This window comes from Ciconia boyciana, chromosome 3 (assembly GCF_034638445.1).
Source record: "Ciconia boyciana chromosome 3, ASM3463844v1, whole genome shotgun sequence".
In the NCBI taxonomy this organism is placed as follows: Eukaryota; Metazoa; Chordata; class Aves; order Ciconiiformes; family Ciconiidae; genus Ciconia; species Ciconia boyciana.
In genome coordinates, this window is record NC_132936.1 from 122,136,006 (window position 1) to 122,161,126 (window position 25,121).

Sequence of the window (25,121 nt, forward strand, 5' to 3'; positions counted from 1 at the left end):
AGAGATGACTGAAAGAAGATAACCCTGTGCCAGTTCCATTTCTCTCTGCGACGTATGGATATTGGCTTTTGAGCAAACTGCCTACATACAGTTCCTTTTCTATAACTACGCCTTTTCCTGTCTTCTCTGCTTAGGCTGTAAGCTTGTTGGGGCAGCGATGGGCTGTGCGTGCCTGTACCAAAGGGATGCTGACCTCGGTAGAAGCCTTGAGGTGCTGCTGGTGTGACACAAGCGCTGTTGGTGCAGAGGATTTGATGGGCAGGGAGAACATCTGGCTGGCACCTAATTCGTAACAAGTCAGACCCTTTCCTGCAATAAAGTGCTACTGACTTAAGTTGAACTAGGGTTTTTTAGTTCTCCTGATTGGCTTTAAACAGAAATATTTTAAAGGGAATTATAAGCAAATATTTTGAATAAGTTACCAAGATACTTTGGTAGAGTTTTCTCCCTCCCCCAGATTACTTTTCTTGGTCTAACTTGTACTATCAAGCATAATCGGAACTATTCTAGAGTAATTTCATAATACGGTAATATGCAGTCTGGAGGTTTCCAACTTAGTATCGACTGAGCCCCTGATCTTACTCAAGTCTTTGCTCACTCAAGTAACTGTCTGTGTCTGCAGTGGTCTCTACTATCAAGTCCTTACTCTCTGTTCACTTTCTGTGTCTTTAAATGAGGTCACTGCCAAGCAGAATGCTGTTGCAGAGCTGGGGCTTGAGTTCCCACTGTGTCCTCGCATCCACCGCAGCAGCTCTGCTTCGCAGCGTGTGGTTTATTGTGCCCATTTTCAGCTTTGATTTCTTGTCCTCTGCACCCTCCTCTGGCCTCAGCCCTTTCCTCTCCTCCAGCTGTCTGACCTACCGGTGCTTCTGGTGTGTGTTTAGGGGCTTAAAACGTAATTATACTTTAGTTTGAGGGCAAATTGGCTTTCTCGCTTTTTCACCTCAAGGCCCAGCAAGAGTCAGTGAATATGGGTTGACTTCTGAGGGTAAGGCTGTAAGGATCGCCTGAAAGAAGCAGCAGTTCATTAAATTTTATGTTGCTGGTTAGTTTCCCCTCATATTCTAATTTAATCCAAGAAACAGAAATGTGCAGTGGACACTGGAAATATGTTTTAAGATAAGGGCTTAAGGCTGAATGTCAGAATTATAGCTGCTGTTTCTTCAAAATTAACTTTTCAGCATGTGTTTTCATGGAATTTATAAACTGACTCTAGAGCCACCTAAGCTTTTAGGGGTCCTGCCGAGCATCAAAAGTAGTTAATAAAATACTGTCAGCAGCTGGATTTATTATTGTTGATACAGTAAAGTCTGGGAGTACTGTACAGTAAAGTCAAAATACGTAAGGTTTCTTAAAGGTATTTTGCTCATGTTTGCATACTGTTGGTTTTGATACCCAAGAATACCCTTAGTGCAGTGGGATTTATGCATATTCATGCTTTGGAGGTCTAATCAACCCCCCATGAATGTGGAAAAGAACCATTTTGTTCATTTTAATGAACTTTTGATCAGAATTTAGATGGAAAACCTACTGTGCTGTAAGTGGAACTTACAGCTGCCTGTATTTAAGTTAACACTTCGCAAATTAACTTAGGACTGCCTATAGCAAAGTTTACTAAACCATTTCTGACATAGTATTTAATTTTAACGTTCTTATGCAAACTTGAGCTGTTCTAGATTTTGGATTAAATAACCCAGCACTGGATAGTTATCCTAGGTGGGGTGAGGGAAATCTAACTCTTCTACCTGCTTTATAAAAGCACAGGTTTTAAAAGCTTCAGTAAAAAAAACCCAAAAGCCCAAAAAGCAAAACAAACACCACCCCCCACCACCCCCAAAATCCAACCAAACCCAAAATCTTGGTAGTTTTAATTAATGAAATTTGGGAAAGAAGGGAAGGAGAGCTGTTTTGCTTGTGTTAGAAAAGATTGTCCAGCTGTCTTGTGGAGAAGCACTACTATCCACTAGTGCTGTGGACCAGAGACGTAAAATTTAGCAGGCTGGGGGGCCTCCCATTGCCTTCCTGTGAAATACCTACCCAGTGCTTGCCTGTCTGTCCTCAGCTGTCCAAACGTCTTTGTTTGCATCATCCTACGGAGACTTTTTAGATCCTTCTGGACAGATTATCCAAAAAATTCCCCTGGCAACGTGCATGCTGCCTCCTGGGACTGTCAGGGCTGAGCAAGACTTTCTTGCAGGTGTCCCTCCAGGTGACACTGGCACGGTGCTCAGCTGTGGAGTGGGAAGCAGGAGGCTGGTTTTTTCTTCGGCGCTACTCTTGCTGAAGTTGTGGAGGAGAGAGCTTGACTGAAAGCCCAGGGGTGAAAAACATCCAGGCGGAGGGATGTGAAGCAAGTGAAATGAGGGACAGGACTGACGGCAGGCGAATTCAGCACAAGAAAAACGGGAAGGGAACAAGCAATCGGGTAGGGGCTGGGGGATGCAGGAGGGAGTGAGGACAGCTGAGAGAAGCCGGGGAGAAGGGGACAGAGGTACAGGGTGCATTGGGGCAGGAGCAGTGTGAAGGGAGCTGTGGGCTGGTGGGTTGGGTGGGGAGAAAAGACGGTTCAAGGCTGGGGCTCTCCCATGAAAGCCCCCCCCAGCACTGTTCTCAACCAAGGCAATAACGGAGCCCTGATCCCCTAGTTGCTACTGTTCACTTTCAGCAAGCAGCTGTGAAGCCTACCAGGCAAATGAGCTCCCCCTCCATCTGCTACCTGCTGCTTGACCAAATTCTTCACCCCATTCTGTGCAGTTTTTCAGTGGGCAGCAGTGATCTCGGAATAGATCCCAAATGTGTGGGAATCAGCATGGTCCCATATAATGATTTATTTTGATTTCCCTCGCTGCCATCTTGTGTGGGGTGGGGGTTTGTTTTGGGGTTTTTTTTTTGTTGTTGTTGTTTTTTTTTAAATTACAAAATAACATTTGAAACTAAATGCATTAAAACTGTTTGGTATCTTACAACACAAACGTAATCTCTCTGAATACTGTTACAGAGAGGATCCAACGCTATTTGGCAAGTGCTTTGCAAAATACATCAGGTAGAACCTGTCCCCCTCACCCCCATTGAACCAGCCCAACACCCTAACTTCTCAGCAGGGTTTATCTCCCCGTCTGCATTTCTTGTAGCTATTTGCAGGTTTAAAAATACTCTGTTTATGTTCTTCTAACTTCCAAACAAACTGTCCTCATCTCTCTCTAGAAAGGCAACAAGATGGCTCAGAAGACAGCAGTCGCATCCTGCACACCTACACCCACAGGCGCACACAACAGCAGTGCATGTACTTAAGCTGTCTCTAACACACGTAATTTTCCTTATTACTAAGTACTTGTCTCTTCACTTTTCAATGCCTTTAAAATAGAAGATTTATATGTGCATATGTACACACAGGAGAAGAAAGAGGGAGGGAAAAAAGTGTGGCAATTGATTTGTCTGCCTCTGGATCCCTCAAATAAAAGTTTTAGCAATCCAAATCCAGCCTGTGGAGGTTATTAGTTAGGAATGTGGCACACAGAATATTTTGGAGAATAATTGTCATCTACATTTCTAGATTTAAAGTATATCTGATACATGTGTCACGTGGCACAGGCATCTCTCTAAGGGGATGCTTTACAGTTTGCAATGCGAACTCTGGCATATTTAGTTTTCTTCAGAAATGAGGGATGCACTGTACGTCGGTGACATGGACGGTGGGATTGAGTGAACGCTGAGCAAGTTTGCCAACAACATCAAGCTATGTGGTGCGATTGACACGCTTGGAAGGAAGGGGTGCTATCCAGAGGGACCTTGACAGGCTTGAGAGGTGGGCCTGTAGACACCTCATGAAGTTCAACAAGGCCAACTACACTGTCCTGGACATGGATCAGGGCAATCCCAAGCACAAATGCAGGCTGGGTGGAGAATGGATTGAGAGCAGCCCTCAGAAGAAGGACTTGGGGGTGTTGGTTGATGAGAAGCTCAACATGACCCGGCAATGTGTGCTTCCAGCCCAGAAAGCCAACCATATCCTGGGCTGCATCAAAAGCAGCATGACCAGCTGGTCGAGGGAGGTGATTCTCCCCCTCTGCTCCACTCTTGTGAGACCCCACCTGGAGTACTGCGTTCAGCTCTGGGGGCCCCAACATAAGAAGGACATGGACCTCCTGGAACGAGTCCAGAGGAGGGCCATGAAGATGATCAGAGGGCTGGAGCACCTCTCCTATGAAGCCAGGCTGAGAGTGCTGGGGTTGTTCAGCCTGGAGAAGAGAAGGCTCCGGGGAGAACTTATAGCAGCCTTCCAGTACCTGAAGGGGCCTACAAGGAAGCTGGAGAGGGACTTTTTACAAGGGCACATAGTGATAGGACAAGGGGTAATGGCTTTAAATGGAAAGAGGGTAGATTTACATTAGATATAGGGAAGAAATTCTTCACTATGAGGGTGGTGAGGCACGGGAACAGGTTGCCCAGAGAAGTTGCGGCTGCCCCATTCCTGGAAGTGTTCAAGGCCAGGTTGGATGGGGCTTTGAGCAACCTGGTCTAGTGGAAGGTGTCCCTGCCCATGGCAGGGGGGTTGGAAGTAGAAGATCTTTAAGGTCCCTTCCAACCCAAGCCACTCTATGATTTAACCCATGTAAGCTAATAAAATTTACATTTCTTAAAAAAAATACTCATCACTGGTTTTTAGAGTTATCATTTTCTGTTACATACAGTAATACCACCAAATCTTCAAGGAATATTAACACATGATTTTTCACTCTGTACCTTTACATCAAGTCCATCTGCTTTTCATAAGATGTGCTCTATCAAACCACAAGGTGCTGTGTGTGATCCATAGTTTCTTTTCTTGCATTTGTGTCAATCTGGAAAGCCATAACAGTCTCTTCTGAGTTTAGAAGCTGTGTGTTTATGCTAAGGTTGGGAATTATTAACATCCTAAAAGTTTTAAGGTTTCTTTGGGATAAGCCACCTTGATTTTTACTTAGCTTTTCCAGTTTTGTCTCTTAGTTTCTTACTGCTGAAATCAGGCCAGGTATTTAATGAAGGTGATTTTATTTTTGCATGAGATATTACACTACTTATGGATTTTGTTCTATTGAGGAATAATATTCAAATATCCTTCCTTGGGATTACTTTGATATTTCCATTTCCAGCCTAGACCAGGAAAGGAGGAGAATGCACGATATGAAAAAAAGTCATTAACTGTGGGTTTGTAGAGCTCAACAGAAGTTTGTCTTTTAGTTGGACTTCAGTTTTTAAGCAAAATTTTAAGTGATCCAGCTGGGTAGTTCATTCAGCTATGGCACTTGAGAATATGAAAAAAACTTTTCCCTATGGCCACCTCAAACCAACACCAATGTGAGGATCTTGCTATGTTACAGACTGTTGGTGAAATTGCATTGACAGTCTAGAAACAAGTGATATTTCATGAAGCTTTGTGTCTTTGAGCAGCCTCATATTTTTTTTTTTTTTCTCTCAAACCTGGATTTCCAGATGGCACTGGTACAGAGACAAAAGCAATTACTGATTGGAAAATATAACACGGTCAAAGGGAAATTTCTTACCAGGAAAGGAAGGCTTTGCCTTCAGAAAAACCTAGGTGTTTTTTGTTTCCATGATCAATGCGACCATTTTATCTTATGGGAGTTGTAATTCCAGCTCCTTGCTGTGTCCCTTTCCTTCTAGTGAGCCTTGCCCCTCAAGTGAGTAACTGTGCACCGCGCTTGTTCAGCCCCAGGGAAAGCCTGCAGCCTATCATGGGAAACAGCCAACCAGAGGGGGAAAGGGGAAAAAAGGGAAATGCCACATTTAAGGCAATGATCTGTTTAAAATGTGGGTTTTTTTCCTATTGAGTCAGCTGCTACATCAGGGATTTAGTGTGCGCAAAACTTAACAAACAGAAGTGAATTGTTCTAATAACAAACTGCATGAGATTGAGCCTTTCTTTGAATTATTTCAAGCATAATTAATCCTACAAAAGTCAATTTCCAAGAACATCAGAGAAATGCAATATATTAAACTTATTACTGAAGTCATTTTCAGCCAGCTCCTAGGAGACCCTGCATACAGCGGAGGAGGATACAAAGACAAACGCAATGAAACATTTCAGTATTTCTATCCTTTAAACTTTCCATTTGGCAAAAAGTTCCAATAGTTTGGGTTTTGGTCTTTGTTCAAGACAAAAACAGATGTCAAAATAGAGTGACTTCCTTCACAGCAACAGCTTATATTTTTGATCAGCTTTAATGGCTTTTGGAAGTATGATCTTCTTCAGATAGGGTGCATTCTTGTCAAACAGATGAGAATAATACCTCCATTAATATCTTCATTACTTTCTTATATGTCTCTTGCCCTTCTCAAATATCCTTGTATTTGTATGTTCCCATACTGACGCATTTTCCAGTACGATTATTGCCCTCCTTCAGTAGGCTTTGATATTGCAGAATGATAGTGCTGTCACAAATACTAGAATCCCTGAATGAACAGGATTGGAAATGGTCAGCAGATTAAAAATGTTTGCTTGAAGTTTACTCTTTGGTTTGAACTAGTGGGGGAAAATATTTGCATAAATGAATTTTTAGCAGATACTAAAAATAAAAAGCTGCTACAGAAAATACAGCTTGTCTACATTATCATGCAATTTTAATTATGCAAGCATTTATGTTCTTTGTGTATTTTGACTTAAGGCCATGTGAGACGAGTGAACTGTCACTCATGCAGAGTTAATTATAATTTGTCCGTATAGGGAAAAAAATCCTGGGAAAGTCTGATAACACTTTTCATTGGCAGTCAACACTAGTTGTTGTTAGTCTTTTGAGAAAATTATTCTTAGCAGACTACACAAACGCTGTAGTTCAAAGTGTTCCCTGAAAAGAGAGGTGTATTAGCACGTGGCTAGATCCACTACAGGAATAGATTTTATTGACTGAGGAACTGTATCCTTCTGTACCCTAACATTTATTTCATTTTTTCTTTCCCTTGAACAAGAGAGTATATTTTGATTCAGTGTTTGGCAATCCAAGCCAGGTTATTTAAAATAATATTCACTTGGAATGTGCTGAGTGTCAAATGCTATTTTTAGAGTAGTTACTTTTATACAGTATTGCAAAGAGAAATCTTTAGTTTCCCACATGTAATACAGAACCAGTTTGTAAAGAGTCTTTAGACTTTGCACTTCTCCTCTTCCCAGGTAAGCGGCAAATAACTAGTTGTCACTGACACGTAGAGCAACAAATGGATAAAGCAAGCATGGATTCTGAGATCTATAATTTTTAATAATTTTTAAACTAGCTACAAAATGTCAATCACTTCACAAACTGACAGGAGACATAAGGAATTTCATATTACATGCTGTAAATGATATTTATCTCACAGTTTATCTAGAGTTCATTCATTTAGGTTTTTTTATTATTTTTTAATTACGTCAGCTACTAAACATCTCAGCGATTTGGTGTGCATAGCTCTAGGTAAGCAACAGAGAACTGTACCGATAACAAACCACATGGGGATAGCGACTAGTAAGAGAGAGCCTTATAAAAATTACATTTCTTTGCACCATTTCATATGGTAGTCGTTTCCTCCAAAAGATAGTCTTCAAAAGCAGCAGACAAACCCAATATATTACACTTATTTCATTTTGTCTTTGACATATTTTCAGCCAAGCTTTTATTTTGCTGGCAATGGCTAAATGGTGAGTGCCAAATCCCTCTTTTTTCATAATTAAAAAAAATGATCATGATTAATAACTATATATATATCAACAAGAAAAAAGTGGCACAACTGCAAACTTGCTGGTATAACATAGTCCCAAAAGAGTCCGAATACTGAGCATGCTTTTGTTGTCATTGTTGGTGTGCTACTGCCATGGGAAAATTCTTGTTTAAGTAGGAGTCTAAAAGTCTATTTATTCCTCATGCATAAATGCATAAATCACATCACTTTTTAGTGCAATGCTTCTTATAGTAATATAATTCCACATTGTCTAATCATGAAATCATAACAACAGATAATGGCAATGAAGAACCGAAGACAGCAGGTTTAAGTGCTTAAACATCATGATACCCAAGACAGGAGCATGGCAGTAGCTCTGTGGAATGTCACAGTTTTACAAGAACAATACTGTATATTTAAAGGTTAACAGCACGTTTAGCATTCCAACAGTGTTGTCATTCAGCAAACATCATTTTTTAAAAAAAAAAAAAGGAAGAGAGGGGAAAAAAGGAAAGGAATCCAAAACGGAAACAAGGAAAGGAAAAATCCCAAAAAACATCATAGTGAGCTATAGCCATCAAATCAGCACTATGTACAACCTTTGGAAAGAAAGATATCTAGAAAAAAATAATTACAAGTATCATTTTTGGAAAGCTGACAAACTACACAGGACAACATTTACAATGGGGCTGATATGTGCATGTGTGCAAACCTAGTAGGTAAATACCATGATAAAAGCATGAAGGTACCGCCCTGTCGGACAGTGTTAAAAGGAAATGCACTTTGCCGCATTTACCCACTGCCCAGCATCTTTGTTGCACGCTGGTTGGCTTCATCAATCCTGGTTTTGTTGGAATCAGCCTAGGGAAACACAAAGGAAAGAAACAGATGATTACAGGGCAGAAAGAGAACATCTACAATGCTTTGTGGACGCTTCTCTAGTTTTGGCTAGGTCAGGAGAAGAAAAGAAGCTTGAAAATACCAGAGAGCTGTTTTTATAGTGGTATTAGGGGCCCAAAAGGGAATTATAGATTTGCTGGTTTTGTGACACTTCCGGTAGCCTTTGAGTAGAGCTTTTGTGTTTGCATTCGGCTTCACTGAACTCTTGTAAATGCTGTGCCAGATCTGCAGCTGGTGCTATTGATAGGGCTACCGCTACTGATAGTAATGGATGACAGGATAAGAACCGCTGATGTGCACGTGGATTTCACTGGTGAAAAGCTTTAGTGCTCTTCAGTGGACCTGGACTCTGTCCTAATTTAGATCACCAGGCATACAGTCAAAACTAGAATTTTGGTCAGTGTACTGGAGAATTGCTGGAGCAGGGAAGCTAGACCATCTGATGTAGGGAATGCTGGTAGAGATAAATTTATTTGAAAATACATCAGTCTGGATCTCTTGGCTGTATATGTGAAAGGAAGGGAATAGGTAGGAGTGATGCCATGATTCCTTTCCCTCAACAAACTCCACCAGTGTAGTTGCAAGACAGAGTAACCTCCCTTGTTGGGCAGCAGCATAAACAGGAATTAAGAAAGGGCAGGGATTCTACTGTTATTTGAAGCAATCAAACTGGAATTTAGTCCAGCATAGGCTGAACCGTTAACTTCGCTGTCTTCCATGGGGTAATGTTTGCCACGCTTATACAATGCCGTTAATAAAACGGCACCACTTGGGAGTTTTAGGAGTTCTCTTTGAGTGAGAAGACACTGACCATGGCTTTGTGTAGCTCTACAGAAGTTAGTTTTGGAGACAAAGACATTGTTTTAGCTGACAAAAATTGGCAAAACTCCATTCAAGCCCATGTTGCTATGCCGACTTACGCTAGCAGAAGGACTAGATAGAAAATGTTTCCGGTTTTTGAAATCAGACCTGTGCGAAAGGTGAGAATTGTGTAACTGCTTTAAAAGCATGAACTCAAACAGCAAACTCTTTTCTATGGTTTGATGGCTGTGTTTTGTTAGCTTTGATGATTGTTCCCACATCTCTGGGGTGTATCCAAATCGTACAGATTTATTTTAAATCTCCAATTTGCAAAGACAGAATGGCGAAGCAACTTTCCCACATACATTTAAAAATCCTTTAAAAATGGTTATATTGATGTGCAATAAATAATTCTTAAATATCTTGGGCTTTTCTCCCTAATTGTTTTGGCAAATCTATGTAGATGCATATTTTTAGTACAGTAGCATGTGCCAGATCCTCAGCAAGCATAAATCAGCATAACTACTCATTATAAGCCACACTCCTTTATTTTAGCCATGAGTTCGACCTTGTCTACCTCAGTATAGTTTTGTGTGCTTTTGCCAAAAGCCTACCTAAAAAATAAGTTAATGGTTTTGGAAGCAGTTAAGTTTGTCATGAAATACAGGAATATTGATGGAATATTGATGAAACACCATGTTCCTAAATAGGAATACTAAGGTCTAACTCTGATGGATGATGTTGCATTGAAGTCAGTGGGAGTTTTTGCCCGGACCTTCTCACCTTGGTCAAGACAAAATGCTTTGAGCTCTTTCTCCCAGCCTCCTATTTATGGACCATTTTAGGGCCAGGGTCTTCTGGTGATGATGGCTGGACCATTTGACCTACTCATCACATAATCATTTTAGTTTTTGGCCCTTTCCCTCTGATCTGAGGGAAGGATAAAGCCTTGCTCTCCTGATTACTGTGGATAGATCAGATTACATCTCTGCATTATGAGATTGCTCTGGTTTGGATGCACGCATCCAGTTTAACATAAGTGCTTTAGGAGCATTTGAGTTAGCTTTGTGAGGCACCCCAGCTTTTGCAAAATGTGCCAGCCAAGGGTCTTTCTAATGATCATAGCTGATCAAAAGCACGGTGCTCCAGCTGGTCAGGAAAAGAAAACAACTCCAGCAATGCTGTATGGCCCGCCACCAGCTAGGGATGATGGTCTATTGCCATATTTCATTGCAAAATGGATGTGTATGCATTTGTGGTTTCAGTATTATCCGGCTAACCGTAATTTCTGTCTTTTATAGAGGGTTTTCCTAATATATTGTGTTTCTTTTTCTAGTATCTTATTACTGTGTGTCCTTACTCCAAGAAATGTGGCAGATTTTCACTAAGACTGAAGACTGTCTTGTTTTTGTGCTGCTTCATGACGACTCCTCTGTGTATGCTGCAAGTCCATCCTTCAGAAATGTGTCACTTCTTTAGCCAAGGGCTCTGCCTGATGAGGCCTGCCTGTGAGCCTGGGTTTAATGAATCACATTAGCTTGCAGTGTTGTTTTTCTATTGCTGTACGAAATGCCTAACTCCGTAAGAAGACCGCGTAGATATGGAAGGCCAGTCCCTCGGTTAGCCAACTGCTCTCAGCACGCACTGCCTAGACATGTGGCCCATGTACTTCATGTGCACAAAGGGCCCGGTCAATGTTTTGGAAATCCACATGCTTGCAAGCCTGAACTGATAGGAGAACAGTGACTTGTTAGGCTTGCTGTAGTTTGTAATAGTACCCTGCAGGCACAGATAGGACGCAGCTGATTTCCATCCACAGGGCATGTCTCCTGTCACTATAATATGTCACGAGTAGGGCAGCTGGTAACATGTAATAGTGCATGTCCTCATACTTGCTCTGAGAAAATAACATATGTCCTAGACTTCTTATTTAAAGGTAGTTATGACGTAGGCTGTATGATCTTCAAGTCCCTTCTTGCAATGTAGATAGATGTGCTGCTTTCTAGTGCTTTTCATATGAGTAACAGCGGTAACTCCTTCCTCCCATGCTCCTATTTTTCCCAGAAATATGAAATGCTGCAGAATGGCATCACAGTAATACTGTGCATTTTCCAATACAGTCTGTATTGGGTTTGCATGGCAAAGTTTTGGTAGCGGGGGGGCTGTAGGGGTGGCTTCTGTGAGAAGCTGCTAGAAGCTTCCCCTATGTCCAATAGAGCCAATGCCAGCCAGCTCCGAGACGGACCCGTTGCTGGCCAAGGCTGAGCCCATCAGAGACGGTGGTAGCGCCTCTGGGATAACATATTTAAGAAGGGGAAAAAAACCTGCACAACTGCAGCAGGAGAGAGGAGTGAGAATATGTGAGAGGAACAGCTCTGAAGACACCAAGGTCAGTGAAGAAGGAGGGGGAGGAGGTGCTCCAGGCGCCGGAGCAGAGATTCCCCTGCAGCCCCTGGTGAAGACCATGGTGAGGCAGGCTGTGCCCCTGCAGCCCATGGAGGTTAATGGTGGAGCAGATATCCACTGCAGCCCGTGGAGGTCCATGGTGGAGCAGATATCCACCTGCAGCCCATGGAGGACCCCACGCCAGAGCAGGTGGATGCCCGAAGGAGGCTGTGACCCCATGGGAAGCCCACGCTGGAGCAGGCTCCTGGCAGGACCTGTGGACCCATGGAGAGAGAGGAGCCCACGCTGGAGCAGCTTTGCTGGCAGGACTTGTGACCCCGTGGGGGACCCACGCTGGAGCAGTCTGTTCCTGAAGGACTGCACCCCGTGGAAGGGACCCACGCTGGAGCAGTTCGTGAAGAACTGTAGCCAGTGGGAAGGACTCATGTTGGAGAAGTTTGTGGAGAAGTGTCTCCCGTGGGAGGGACCCCACGCTGGAGCAGGGGAAGAGTGTGAGGAGTGAGGAGTCCTCCCCCTGAGGAGGAAGGAGCAGCAGAGACAACGTGTGATGAACTGACCGCAACCCCCATTCCCCATCCCCCTGCGCCGCTGGTGGGGAGGAGGTAGAGAAATCGGGAGTGAAGTTGGGCCTGGGAAGAGGGGAGGGGTGGGGGGAAGGTGTTTTAAGATTTGGTCTTTTATTTCTCATTACCCTTACTCTGATTTGATTGGTAATAAATTACACTAATTTCCCCAAGTCAAGTCTGTTTTGCCCATGACGGTAGTTGGTGAATGATCTCTCCCTGTCCTTATCTCGACCCACGAGCCTTTTGTTATATTTTCTCTCCCTGTCCAGTTGAGGAGGGGGAGTGATAGAGTGGCTTTGGTGGGCACCAGGTGTCCAGCCAAGGTCAAACTGCCACACAGTCAAACTAACAGATGTAGCTTTATAAAACAAAATTTTGACCAATGCAAAGCCATGTGTTCTACTGTGTTATGTGACTGTCTCTCTGTCAGAGCTAAACTTCCCACCTTTAAGACAAGGTATACTTCACCCAATTCTCTCTGGAATCAAACTCCAATAAGGAAAGCTATCTGAGTGAATCCCTCAGTGCAGTATTTTCTTTAATTTTTTCACTAGCCTATGAGGTAGTTAATTGACATGAAAAATAGGCATGGGCATCCTGCTCGTGTGAGAAGGCTTGCACGTGTAAGAAGGCTCAAGAGTACAAGCTCTACCACTTAAGGTCAGAATTAACTCTAAGCAGCACATATAAGTCCTTGGGTTAGATCCTCAGGTTGTATAAATCTCAGTGGAAGTCGAGTGTTGTATTGATTTTACACCAGATGAAGATCTAGCCTCTTATGTCGCTTCAGCCTGGCTGTGCCTGCGCCTGTGCCTGGAGCTCTGCCAGTATGAATGCAGATGGCTTGCCGTTCGTGGGATCTGAGGAGGGCAGTGAGTTCCCAGCCGGGTTTGGAGGGTGCTGTTATCTGCTTCAGAAATCTGCAATGCAGGTCTGCCACTTGAACGGTGCTCTCTGCCTTTTTAGATGGTGATTTTGCAATAGTAATGCTGAGCTTTTGTATTTCACTGGGGCCATGTGGGGCCCAGATATATATATAGAGAGATATATATACACACACACACATATATATATACATACACACACCAAGAGAGCTGGTAGATCTCTGACCTAATGTATTTATAAGCAGGCAGCACGATAAAACTGGCTGCACTGTTACCATATGGTGAAGGCTTGCTTAATAAATCCCCATCCTCTTTTTGGGACTGCTCCTCCAAACAGGTGATCCAATTCTGCATTGCTCATGGAGTTTCCAAGGGAAGGGAAAGTCCACGACGGTCTAAAACTTGCCAGGAAGTGGCAGGGCATTCAGACCCAAGCCCTGTGGTTCTGCATAGCTCAGGGCACTTCTCCTTTCCCAAAGCTGTGGCAGAAGGAGCCTTGATTTGTGCTAATGGGTCCCCTTGCCAGCTGTTGTCTGGCGAACCCAACCGCATGGGTTCAACCCGATCTGCACTGGAGGTTACTGAAGATCCACAGCAGCGAGCTCTGCTTTGGCCCAAGGATTTGGAAGGAGAAAAGAGCTCTAGCAGCTATTTCTGTCCCTTGTCCTTCTCCGAGCTGAAGACAAACTGCAGCATGCACAGCCTGTGCTTGCAGAAGGGAAAACACAGCCCCTTTTGGGATCCTCTTAGAAATGTCAGCTCTTACCTTCTCCATGATCCTGTCAATCTGGCGATTCTGTGTGTCGATCTCGTTGCCCATGTCCAGGGCCATGTGACGTAAGTTGCCAATGATGCCGCTGACCTGCTCGAGGTTCTCATCCATTTCATTTTCCCGGGCATCGTTTGTTACCCTGGGAGTAAAAAACCAATTATTTGAAGCAGAGACAGAGGAGGTTCCCCCTGAAACTCTGATTCACCCAAAACCTCCCCTGCATCCTCCTTTGCTTGTCACCTGAGGAGCATGCTGCTGTGCTCAGCTTTGAAGAAAAGGGATTAATAAGTAGGTAGCCTGAAAAACATTACATGCTTATTTTTTGGATGTTGGGCTTAATCGTCTGGGTTCATCACTGATCCATTTATACTGCTCGTGCCTGCTGCTCCTAGAAGTGTTGCTGTCTGAGCTTGTCGGTAACATCCTGCACCTCTCTGCTCGTGATGGTCCTTCTCAAACAAAGGATGAAAGGGTGCTCCATTTAGACCCATGTGTGGTTAGAGTACGTGGGAAATGCTGGAGGGTGGTGGAATTGAAGCTATACCAGCTCCCCTCCTTGAACTACACATTTCTTGAACTACACAATGGATACTGTCCAGTCCTCATACACTTGGGGCTCACTGAAATGTTGGGGAAGAGCTGCTTCAGCTGTGAAAATCCTGACCTAACATCCTATTTAATTAAATGTATTTCTGGTAAATGACAGAAGCAGCTCCTCTCAGACTTACTGGCTTCTGAGAAGATCCTTTGTCTCTCATTCTTAGCACTACCTTTTTCAGTTGCTTGGTTTTTAGAAGGAAAAACTTGTGCTTGAGCCGAGGCCCAGTTCAACTCTGCAGTGACTGGAGAGGCATGTGGTGACTGATACTGGGAAAAGCAAGGTCCATGGGTCCCACTCAGAAAACCACTACTTTCAGCCTCTTATGCAATTTGTGTTCATGTAGGTGCCAAAAGGGCGCTATAGGCTATTTGTAGAACGATTATGGTGTAGCATAACTACTTCTCTCTTTCACTGCTATTCTGCTATCGTGCCCCAGCCTTCGTTTTGGTGGGGCTGCCATCCAGAAATAAAAAAAAAAGGGAATGGCAGACCCAGCAAACTTAAATGGCAACTCCATCCCACGCTCCAGATTGCATGACAGCATTGTTTCTATCACACTGATTTCCCTTTATCACAGCAGCCAAAAAAATAAGTGGATAATAGATTTTGGAAAGATAATTACTTATTAATCCAGTGTCCTTAATCTTCAGAGATCAAAGCTTTGCCTACTGGTATGCCTTTATCCATTCAGCTGATAGCATTGTCATCTAAATACATGCTCTATAAGCACTGTAATCAGTATGTACTTATTGCTGGATCCCTATGTATTGCTGAAAGTTTGCAGTTTGGTTGCCATTAGCATAGCGGTGCGTTTCAATCTGGCTTTCATTTGAGTGCACAGGGGTTGCCACTAAAGCATCAATGCTTCTCCATAGTTGTGGCTTTACAGGAGCTGAGGAATGGGGCATCATTCCCTGTTCAGCGAGGTTTTTCTGGAGAGTCGCGAGCAGGGAAGTGGTGTACCTCTAGTTAAAAGTGTGCTTCAAGTTCTGCATTTGGCTCGGTGCTTTGGCAGGGAGCCTGAGGCTTTTTTCTTTTTGAAAAGAAAGGAAGGGGTGCTGGATGCTTTCGTATATCTTCTGGCAAGGAGGGATAACGAGCACTACATATCTTGAGACATAATAACAATAAATAGTATTTATCTGACACTCCTTTGCTGAGGCATTCGACAACTGTCATTAATGAGACCCATAATAAGGCCCCCAGGAAAAGTGCATTATTCACGCCAGGGAGCTGGAGTGCAGAGGACAGTGCTGACGGGCCGTGACAGTCTGCAACCTCACATTTCTGCTGTGAAGTAAATAAATAGATATTATTTCTGTGTTATTATTGCTGGGCAGTCTCAAGGAGGAAGGTTTAGGGCCACGTTTTCAAGCACCTTCTGGTTCTCGGGGCTAAGACCCTTACTTCCAGGATTTCCGACAACGCAACCATCCTTTGCACTAGCTGAGGCAAGCACCCACAGGGCCAGGGGAAGTCAGTGGACACGGTAAGCCTTTAGTACCTGTCTTTAATCGCCGTCAACCTAAATCTGAGCACCCGCCACTCGGTGGAAAACACTGGCTCCATCGCATTACCCAGCACCACCAAAGGAGTTAATGAGCATCACAGAACTCATGACCATATGGAAGAAATCTAAATATATCAGTGACGAGGAGAATAGAGAGAAAACAGTGGATAAAAAGGCTCACCTGCGGATAAAGCCACCACTGATGGCCATCTGCTCCCGTTCATCTACGACACGTGCAGGCTGGCTGGCTACGACACCATCCTGATTATTGCCCCAGGCTTTTTTGTAAGCATCACTTGATTTAAGCCTATGCAAAAAAGATGATGAGTAACAACGCATCAAGTGGACAAGGACAAACGCAAAACTCTTTACTTCTCCAAGCTAAAAGCTGAATCAAGCAAATGAGTTTTCAGATAGAGGGTCATTGATTGTATACCGATATATCATAACCCTGAATAAAAGGAGGGGTTTGGTTTTTGGTTTTTTTCACTTTACTGCCACAACAACTGTGATGGTCAGAGGTTTTGTTTCCAATAGGGTGAATTGCAATTGTCAAGTCTACGACACTGCACACAGGTTTTTGGATGTTGACTTAGTTTCCAGAAAGAAGGAAAAAGAAAAAAAAAGGAAAAAGAAAAAAGAAGAAGAGAAGAAATACAGATAAGTAGAAAACATTGTTTCATTTCAGTGACACATATGTTTTGACATCAAACACAGAGAACGTACTGGCAGACAGACATAAAAACAGAACTGCCAAGTATAGTGTGTACATCACATCACAGCAACACACCCTTTTAGAGAAAAACGGATTTGGCTAGATTTTAACATTTTACCATGCAGAAGATTGGGCTTCTGTTGATATTTTTTAACATATATGTGGCATAATAGGCATTTAAAGCCACTAACCTTTCCCAAGGTGATTTGGGGATGATTTTATCATAAAATTCATAGGGTTTGTTAGATTTTTCAAATAATATATCGGTACTTGAAAATAGTAATCATACATCGACAGTTGATGTACAAACCTTTGTCCACAGAGACAAAAAGTAAAATAGGCAGAAGTGAAATGAGTGCAGGAGGAAAGAAAAGATAAGAGCAATCTAGCATCAGAAAGGGAAATTTTTCTACATTTTTCTTCATGCACCAGCTACAGGCATGAATAAGAAGTGAAGCATTCTCACTAAGCACAGTTGCCCCAATAGTTCATCATACTCTTAATGCATCAGCAGTAACAGCCTTCACAATAAGCAAGACACAGGCAAAAATGGATCATCACTTCCTTCAGGAGCTTTCAACCACAGCACTTTAAAACAGCCTAGCAACTTGTTAGATTTGTTGTTTATGAGAGTTACATTAGCTCTCAGAGAGCCATTTTTGACTGAGCTGCCGTGGATAGAAAATTAAAACCCAGGCATACCTTCAGTGGCAGATTAGCATGTGCAGCATATTTAGAGTTGCTGTCATTGGGGTCGTCAGACGAGATTGAACACTTTAACAGGAGAGTGTGAGTGTTTGGGGTCTGTAGGTATAAGTTCTTGATTTTATTCCGGAAATGGAGCAGTTTCCAACAAAGCTGTTGGGAACTGCAAAATTCTGTGGTTTCCCTGTTCTTCAGTCATCTCCAATCAGTCATATAAACAGCCCTGTGGCTTGGATTTTGGGGGAGAAACTGAACGTGCTTCTGGAGGATTTGGGAAAGGACACAACAAACCCATCTCTGGTGTTATGTTCTCTCCATGCCCCCTGAAGCAGCTCAGCTTCTATTAAGCCTGAAGATGTGTTGCATGCTCCAATATAGAATTAAAATGTAGATGAAAAGAGAATCTTTCCTACTCATCTGTTTTGTTGCTTATTTCCTATTAAAGTCTGTGAAGACTTAAAAAGATGATGGTTGGCTTATTGTTCTTAGTTCTCTGAAACTATACAACAGCTTTGGCGTTTCTAGAAATGAGTGAACATGATTTTCTTGCTGCGCGTACATTTACAGGGGGTTTTGCCTGTTCTTTAGACCTGTGCAACTTTGAGAGTGAGACAGTCTCTGTGTTTGAGGTGAATGATTTTCTATACCCAGAACTTGATCTTTATTTTCTTGTGGACTTCCCATTAAAGTCAACAGGTGGAGTCTGGGTCTGCTCATGGTCGATAGCAGTTGTCCTTTTGAATGCAGTCGGGTCAAAGTTTCGTGCCTTGGGCATTCTGGGTCTCCTGAGAATGTAGGATCAAGCCCTGCATTTTGGTAAGGCTCACAGAGTTGTATTTACTCTGTATAGCAGAGTATAGTTATGTGTGAAATGGTTAATCTTTTTTAAATATATGCTATTAATCTACCACCAGCCAGAAGAACATTAGGGGATCATGGTGATACTGATGCCCAGAACTGTATGGGTTGCTCTCCCTCCTACTCTCCACTTCTCAGAATATCATCTTGTTCGTACTAGTTGAGTCCTGACATAGTGATTCAAGGAACAGTCTCTAAAAGCATTGTTCATCCATGCTGTTTCTGAACACATTGACTGATTAGCAATGCTAGTTTATAAATCTGGCTGTAGACTGCAAAGGTCAGAATACAGCCTTAAAGCAGGGAAGAGACACCTTTAAAAATGAACATCGCCCACATCGAATGCATGCAGTATCCTTCTGTTCTTGCATCTATTGATTTCATGATACTGCAATCATAGTGAAGTGGTAAATGTTTTAAGGCCACGTGTCAGGTGCTAACCCCATCCATGCCACGGGTCTGGCTGTCAATTCTGAGCAGCCTTTCCTGCAGTACAGAACGTTAAAACGGCTTTAAAAAATGTCAATTCCTGCAAAATACATTGGAATTTTTTGAACTTCAAGGGTGAACTTTTGATGTAGGCATTATGCCAGGTCTCTCCAGGAGGAGCAAGCCAGGACAGTGTTCCTCTTTAAGCTGCAACAGCTGTTAGAGCGTGGGAGATGTAAAGTTTCTGCTGCATACTCTTGCACCTGCAGCTCTTCTGCACTGCGTCCTCTGGTGCAGGACAGCAGGGCTAAAGCCTGTATCAGAGCTGATACCTATTGCAGGCAGTCCCACTGACAAAGGCTGTCTGTAGCTCTTTCCATTCCTCCTTGCCTCTCTCCCATTCTGCCCACCAAGGCAATAGTACACATATTCTGGGCAAAATGTTTACCCCGCCAAAGTATTTGTGGCTTCGTACACAGGAGCAAAATTGATTTCTTTAAAGCTGAGGCGGTATCTGCATTGCGTCCCAAGGGAATTAACTTCAAAATAAATGGCGATTGATAAGGCAGAAACCCAGTCCTACCGTTCTGATTTCTGGCAAAATACCCACTGAACTCCAAGACAGCTCTCTCTCATTTGGTCTTGATAATCATGGTAGGATCAGGCCCTGGCTGTGAGCAAAGTGTCTGTGCCACGCAGAAATGGAGTCTAATCCTACAGAACCACTGCACTCTGCTTTGTTTCCTGCACAATCTCTGGCCAACCGTTTATGGATGTTTTCACAGTAACCTGGTTGCATGCCTACTCACTGCATGCTGGATTTGCCATTCCTCAAGGACTTCTGGTCGGTCCACTTTGTCCCCGATTTCCTACACCCACATAACCGCACATCACATTTTCATTTGGCATTTAAAACAAGCTTTGCATTACTTGGAGGACGGTTTCGTTCAAGTGTGATGGCATGCAAGCAAATTCGATGCATTTCAACATTTCTGCTTAGTGTACGTGCTACCCAAACGAGAGAAATTTGGCATGACATGTTCAGGTTTTCTCAAATTTGTTGCCTGTGGCAGGATGAAAACCATTTCGAGTTGGTTTCCAATTGTGAAACATGTCTCTTTCAAGATCTCATCAAGGACTATTTCTGTTGAACAATGTTGTGTGATTTTCATCCATAATTTTGAGTAATGTTTATTATGACCTCTTCTGCATTTTTTCAGCCTTTTTGTTTTGTTTATTAAACTTGTTTGTGAAACTATGTTGCAAAATTTAGGGTCTCCAGGAATAAGGTAGCCCCAGTGTTTTTGTTCGCTGGAAAATGGAACCACTCAGTACACTTTGTGTAAAATGTTGAAACTTTTACCGTTAAAAGGTGTCGACAGTGAAGCTTTCACTGCAGTATGCCTGATTTTAATGCATCTACAGTAATTCCCAGTCAGTTGTCTATGCTATGAGATGAATGCATTTGAACCAGAATCGTTCTTTCTGCATGCCACATGCTCATCCTGTCCATGTGCCTAGCAAGGATGAGCTTCACAAGGCCTTTGGGATCAGCCTTAAGTGCTCAAAGAGATGAGGCAGGCAGCACCTACTTGTTACATGGACAGACACAAAGACCACAGAATTTTCCTAGGTCCGTCAAATTCTTTTCTGCTTCTTTCATGTCCTTATTGATTTGGTCCATTCCCTCTTCGATGCGTTCCAGTTGTTCTGATTAAACACAAGTATTTTATCCCCACAGAATGAAGCAGATGGAAAAGGACAAAGAAAAAAAAGACAAAAACTTCAGACATTCACTGTGACAAAAAACTGGACACCACATAGCAGAGCCGGTACCCAGTACCTACTTGTTACAAGGACATATGAAAAGGCCACAGCATTTCCCTAAATCTTTTAAATTTTTCTCGGCCTCCTTCATGTCTTGGTTGATATGGTTCATGCCTTCTTCAACACGATCAAGTTGTTCTGGTCAGGACAAAGGGATGACAGTGTGGAATGAATTGTATTTTTGTTTGTTTGCTTTTGTCTTCAACAGAACATGAAAAATGACCATGTAGAACTGAATTAATCATGACATTACAATGCATTAATCAGAGCTGATGCATTGTTGAAAGGATGTATGCCGCACTGGATGCCGAAGATGTTTTTTACTAATATGGGAAGAGTAAAACAAAGGAGGAAGATGTTTGAAATATATTAATTTAAACAAGATGTAATGATGTAGAAAGGAAGGGTTATAAAGTTTAAGGTCCAGAAACATAATACAATACATCCACTTACTAAGACACCAATGACACCCAAGAGAAAGAAAGATAGTATTATTATTTTGCATTTATGTATATAATACAAGAGAAAAGGTGTCCTTCCATGGAAAATACTTCCGTTACTTACGCTTACAAATGTCTTTGAATTAGGTGATTTGGGGCAGTGTAATTGCTTTGATTAGTGAGTGAGCAAGCTGATAGTAACGGTCCCAGAGATGGAGCGAGCTGTTAGGAGCCGTGTCCAAGTACTCCTTTTTCCAGAGGCTGAGGAAACTGAGACCTGGCACTTTGATTGGCACTGGATATTAATCTCCAATCTGAGTATGGCCTCAGGGCTGTTTTTTTCTTCTGGTATGGATGCTGCAAATCAGGAGTAACCCCAGCGAACACAGAGCAATTGCAACCACTCCAGGAGCCTGATGCTTACTGAAAGAGGACCACTGGCTCTGACGTTCGTTGTCTCTGTCCCCAAGGGATCTTATGAAAACAAGCACTGGGTGAAGACTCATGTTTTCAGTGGGGTCACTTCTGCTTTGCTCTAGGGCAAGTTATGAAGCACCAAGCCTAGTAACCAGCCATATACAGAGACTGTCTCTCCACTGGCATCAGACAGAATTTGGCTGATTTCCACCTAAGGCTGACAATGATCTAGGGTTTTCTTAGTGACTCGGTAGCTCAGAATAATTTAATGTGTTAATTTCTTCACTATTAAAGCTTGGAAAAATGGCCTAGAGGAACAGAATGCCACAATGTAAAACTGTAAGAATGGATCCTCCACTGATGTAAACAGATGCGGATCCAGTGGGATCAGGGGTCTTATGTGGAGTCTGCGGTAGCAACAGCATTTTACATGGGTGAAAAGCCTCACCATTTGTTTCATGAAGGATAAACCCAAATAAGTATTACACGGGATGAGAAAGTTACTTGGAGTGGCATTTCAATCCATTAAAAACTGTAACCGTACCTAAAAAGGCAAAGTAAAGCAATCCCAGAAAAACACAAATACATCCCTATTCCCCATATTGAATAGAAAAAAATATAAGTACAGAATTAGACCTGTGGGGAAAGGAACTAAGAGAGCACTGGTTATAGGAGAAATTTAATGTCATCCCCGATGTTAACCGAGTCCTGTCCAGAAGGGGGAAAAAAAAAAAAAAGGAAGGCATTTTAGAAAAAGAAAATCATGTGCATACTGACGTCAATACAAAACTCCTCTTGACTTCTTTGGGAACATGAATAGGCCTAATTTCTTACTTGGGTTTCTAATAACAATTGAGGCTTAGATTTTGAAAGCTTTCTGGGGGATTTGGATACCCAATTCCCATTAAAATTAATTTTATTTAATTAAATTTAATGGGAAACGGGCATCTCACCCCTAGAGGGCCTTGAAAATCATGGCCTAAATTATTCAAGCTGAAATAATTCAAATATTGAACTCGTGCTCTTTGTTTAATTCTCACATGAGGCTGGGCTTTGAGAAGGAGAGGTGCCATGTCAGTATTGCGGCTGCATCTGCTTTTCACCTGTCGGTTCCCACTCTCAGCTGGATATGCCTATCTCCTCATACCACGGGAGTTATTGATACCAAATCCAAGGATACATTTAGAGGATCAGAGTTACCTGGCAGTGTCTTCTAAAAGGGGCACGTATAATGTGAACAAAGCTTTGGGAAACTAATAAGGAAACCTGAGAGATACACTGCACAAGTTCTGCCAGATAAACTGCTGAGCTAACAACCAGAAGTACAAGGTTAGGTTGTTTTTGCACGTTGTAATTTTACATTTGGGTTGGGAGGCTTTAGCAGAAGCTTTGGTTCATGTTTGTAGCCACAGATTGTCAATCTCATCAGAAATGTGAGAAGGCGACGCTCCTCTGCGTGCTCCTGCTCCTCACTAACTCGGAGTCCTGCCTGCTCCTGCATAGCTGGGCAACCCTGGCGCTTGCTCTGGGAAGCAGCTGTGGGAATGTGAGCTGGCTTTTATGCTGGTTCATGCAGCATGACGGGAATCGCTAAATTTCTGTCGCAGATTCCCACCTCCTGCTTGTGAGAGCTGTGTTTGCAGAGCCCGGCTGGTTTTCAGGGCTCTCGGTTAAAAGGAGGCTATTTCCACATGTGTATTTTGACACTGGGAGGGACAAGAGGTACTGACTTTTCTTCCACTGATTTTGCTGCTAGTATTTCTCTAGCCTTGGCTGGCCAGTAGAAAATGCCAGGTAAGACTGCAGGGATCAGTCCAACCCCTGGTACCACTGGTGGCTTTCAGCCTAAGCATGTTTCCTTGCTCAGATGCACATTCTCTGAAGCCAGATATGTCTCTGAAGCCAGGGCCTTTTGAACTTTCTTTCCCTGTTTCCTATTCTGCCTGAATAGATGAATGCTAATTGACGAGTGTATTTGACAGGACTCAAAGACTTTCATTTAAATTACAGCTCTCTCCAGGAACCTGACTTAATTTATCCTGCTTCAGGATTTGTCTGTGATGCCTATGCTATTTCTGAATAGAAAAGGGACCCACAACTAATTTATCTTCCGTTAAAAGAAACCTCATCAGTGTAAAAAGCCCATGTCATATTTGTAGCCCAGAAGTCTAGACAGCTGGCTGCTGGTCCTAAAACCATTTGCTAGTTGTTAATGTTGTGGGCTGGATTGTTAACTGGTTTAAATCGGCATAGTTATGCTGGCTTCATGGAGCAACACCAATTTATACCTGTCAAAGATCTGGTCCCACAGGCAAGAAAATAGATTCATGAGTCTAACCACAATTATTGAGGTATAAATATTATAGAGGAATTAAGTTAATAGGGTCACTCTGGATTTGTTTTAGTATAACTGATATTAAAATCTGGCCCAGAATTAATCACTGCCGGTAAGAAATCAGATGGCTATCAAAAGGTTAATTTAATGTCTGTCTTCATAAATCTTCCCTATTCCAACTTTGCGTATTGTATTAAAGGTTTTAGGGGAGACAGCCTGCTGGTATATACTGCCGTGAACCTATGCAAATTCACACCTACAAAAGATCATGTCCTTTATCTCCCATTTAGAGAAGCACTTCAAGGTCAGTGTTTAAACATCTTTTGATAGTTTGTTGCAGTATTCTTTGAATATACTACATCTATATATATGTTTATATATCGTATATGATATATAAGAGAATTGGCATTGTGGAAGCAGAATACACATCAGAGGCCTGTTTCACTGAGATTTCCTTAATTTTTTTTTCTGGGAAGCTCTGCTAATTATTGGCCCTTTTTGCATATTGATACCCTTTTATGTCTGAGAATGTCACTTTGATTCATAGTGGCCATATATCTTCTCCCAGATCTTACAGCAAACTAATGGCGTATCTTAGGATACAAACAAGGGTATTTTTTCACCTGTATCGTTATACTTATGAATTACTTCTGTATCAAAACCATAGGCAACTGCGGGACCATAAGCTAGTCCTGTTAGTTTTACCGTAGCATTGTGGACCTTTGCCAGTGGGTCTTTGCCAGGATCTTCCGTAACAGCCTGGCAAATCCCCACTCTGTGACTGATCTGGTGAAGCGGCTGGGAGAGGGAAGCTGTAGCAAGGGCATCCCTCAGCTGCTCCTGTGGTCTCTTGAGCAAACACAGCTGCAAGAGCATCTTAACACAACATCGGATGCAGAACCAGGACAGGGCAAGTGTGGTGTTGCTCCACCTTTGCATCCCCATCTGTAATTTATAACAAATGTTCCTTGACTGGTGTCCAGGACCTGGGGCCTGGGCTTGAATGTCAGTTAAATGCATTTGGAGAAGGGAACTTGCTCCTTTGCCTGGAGTATTGTTGCAATGAAGTAATTTCCACCAAGGACAATTTTAATTAAAAAAAAAAAAGAAAAAAGGACATCTAAGAATGCATTGTAATCATAATTGCATACAAGAGGGCTGAATTTGAAAGAGAGTCAGCAGATTAAGTATTTCCAATGACACTCGGTGATCCCATTTTCCATAAAGCAGAATCATATCAGAGCAAAGTACATTTCTAGGACTGCC

General features: G+C 42.6%; 1 protein-coding gene across 2 annotated transcripts in view; it reads right to left on the bottom strand.

Annotated features, from left to right (window-relative positions):
- Positions 1-8,481: 8,481 nt before the first annotated feature.
- SNAP25 (synaptosome associated protein 25) overlaps positions 8,482-25,121 on the bottom strand; it is a 30,169-nt gene continuing 13,529 nt past the window's right edge. Inside the window, exons 4-7 of one of the 2 annotated variants that reach the window (XM_072858568.1) lie at positions 20,429-20,546; positions 16,311-16,436; positions 14,013-14,157; positions 8,482-8,550 (exon numbers count right to left, since the gene is read on the bottom strand). In XM_072858568.1, the coding sequence (XP_072714669.1) occupies positions 8,482-8,550; positions 14,013-14,157; positions 16,311-16,436; positions 20,429-20,546 (458 nt within the window). Of the gene's footprint in view, positions 8,551-14,012; positions 14,158-16,310; positions 16,437-20,428; positions 20,547-20,683; positions 20,802-25,121 lie in introns of both variants that reach the window. The other variant, XM_072858569.1, reaches the window with a different exon arrangement.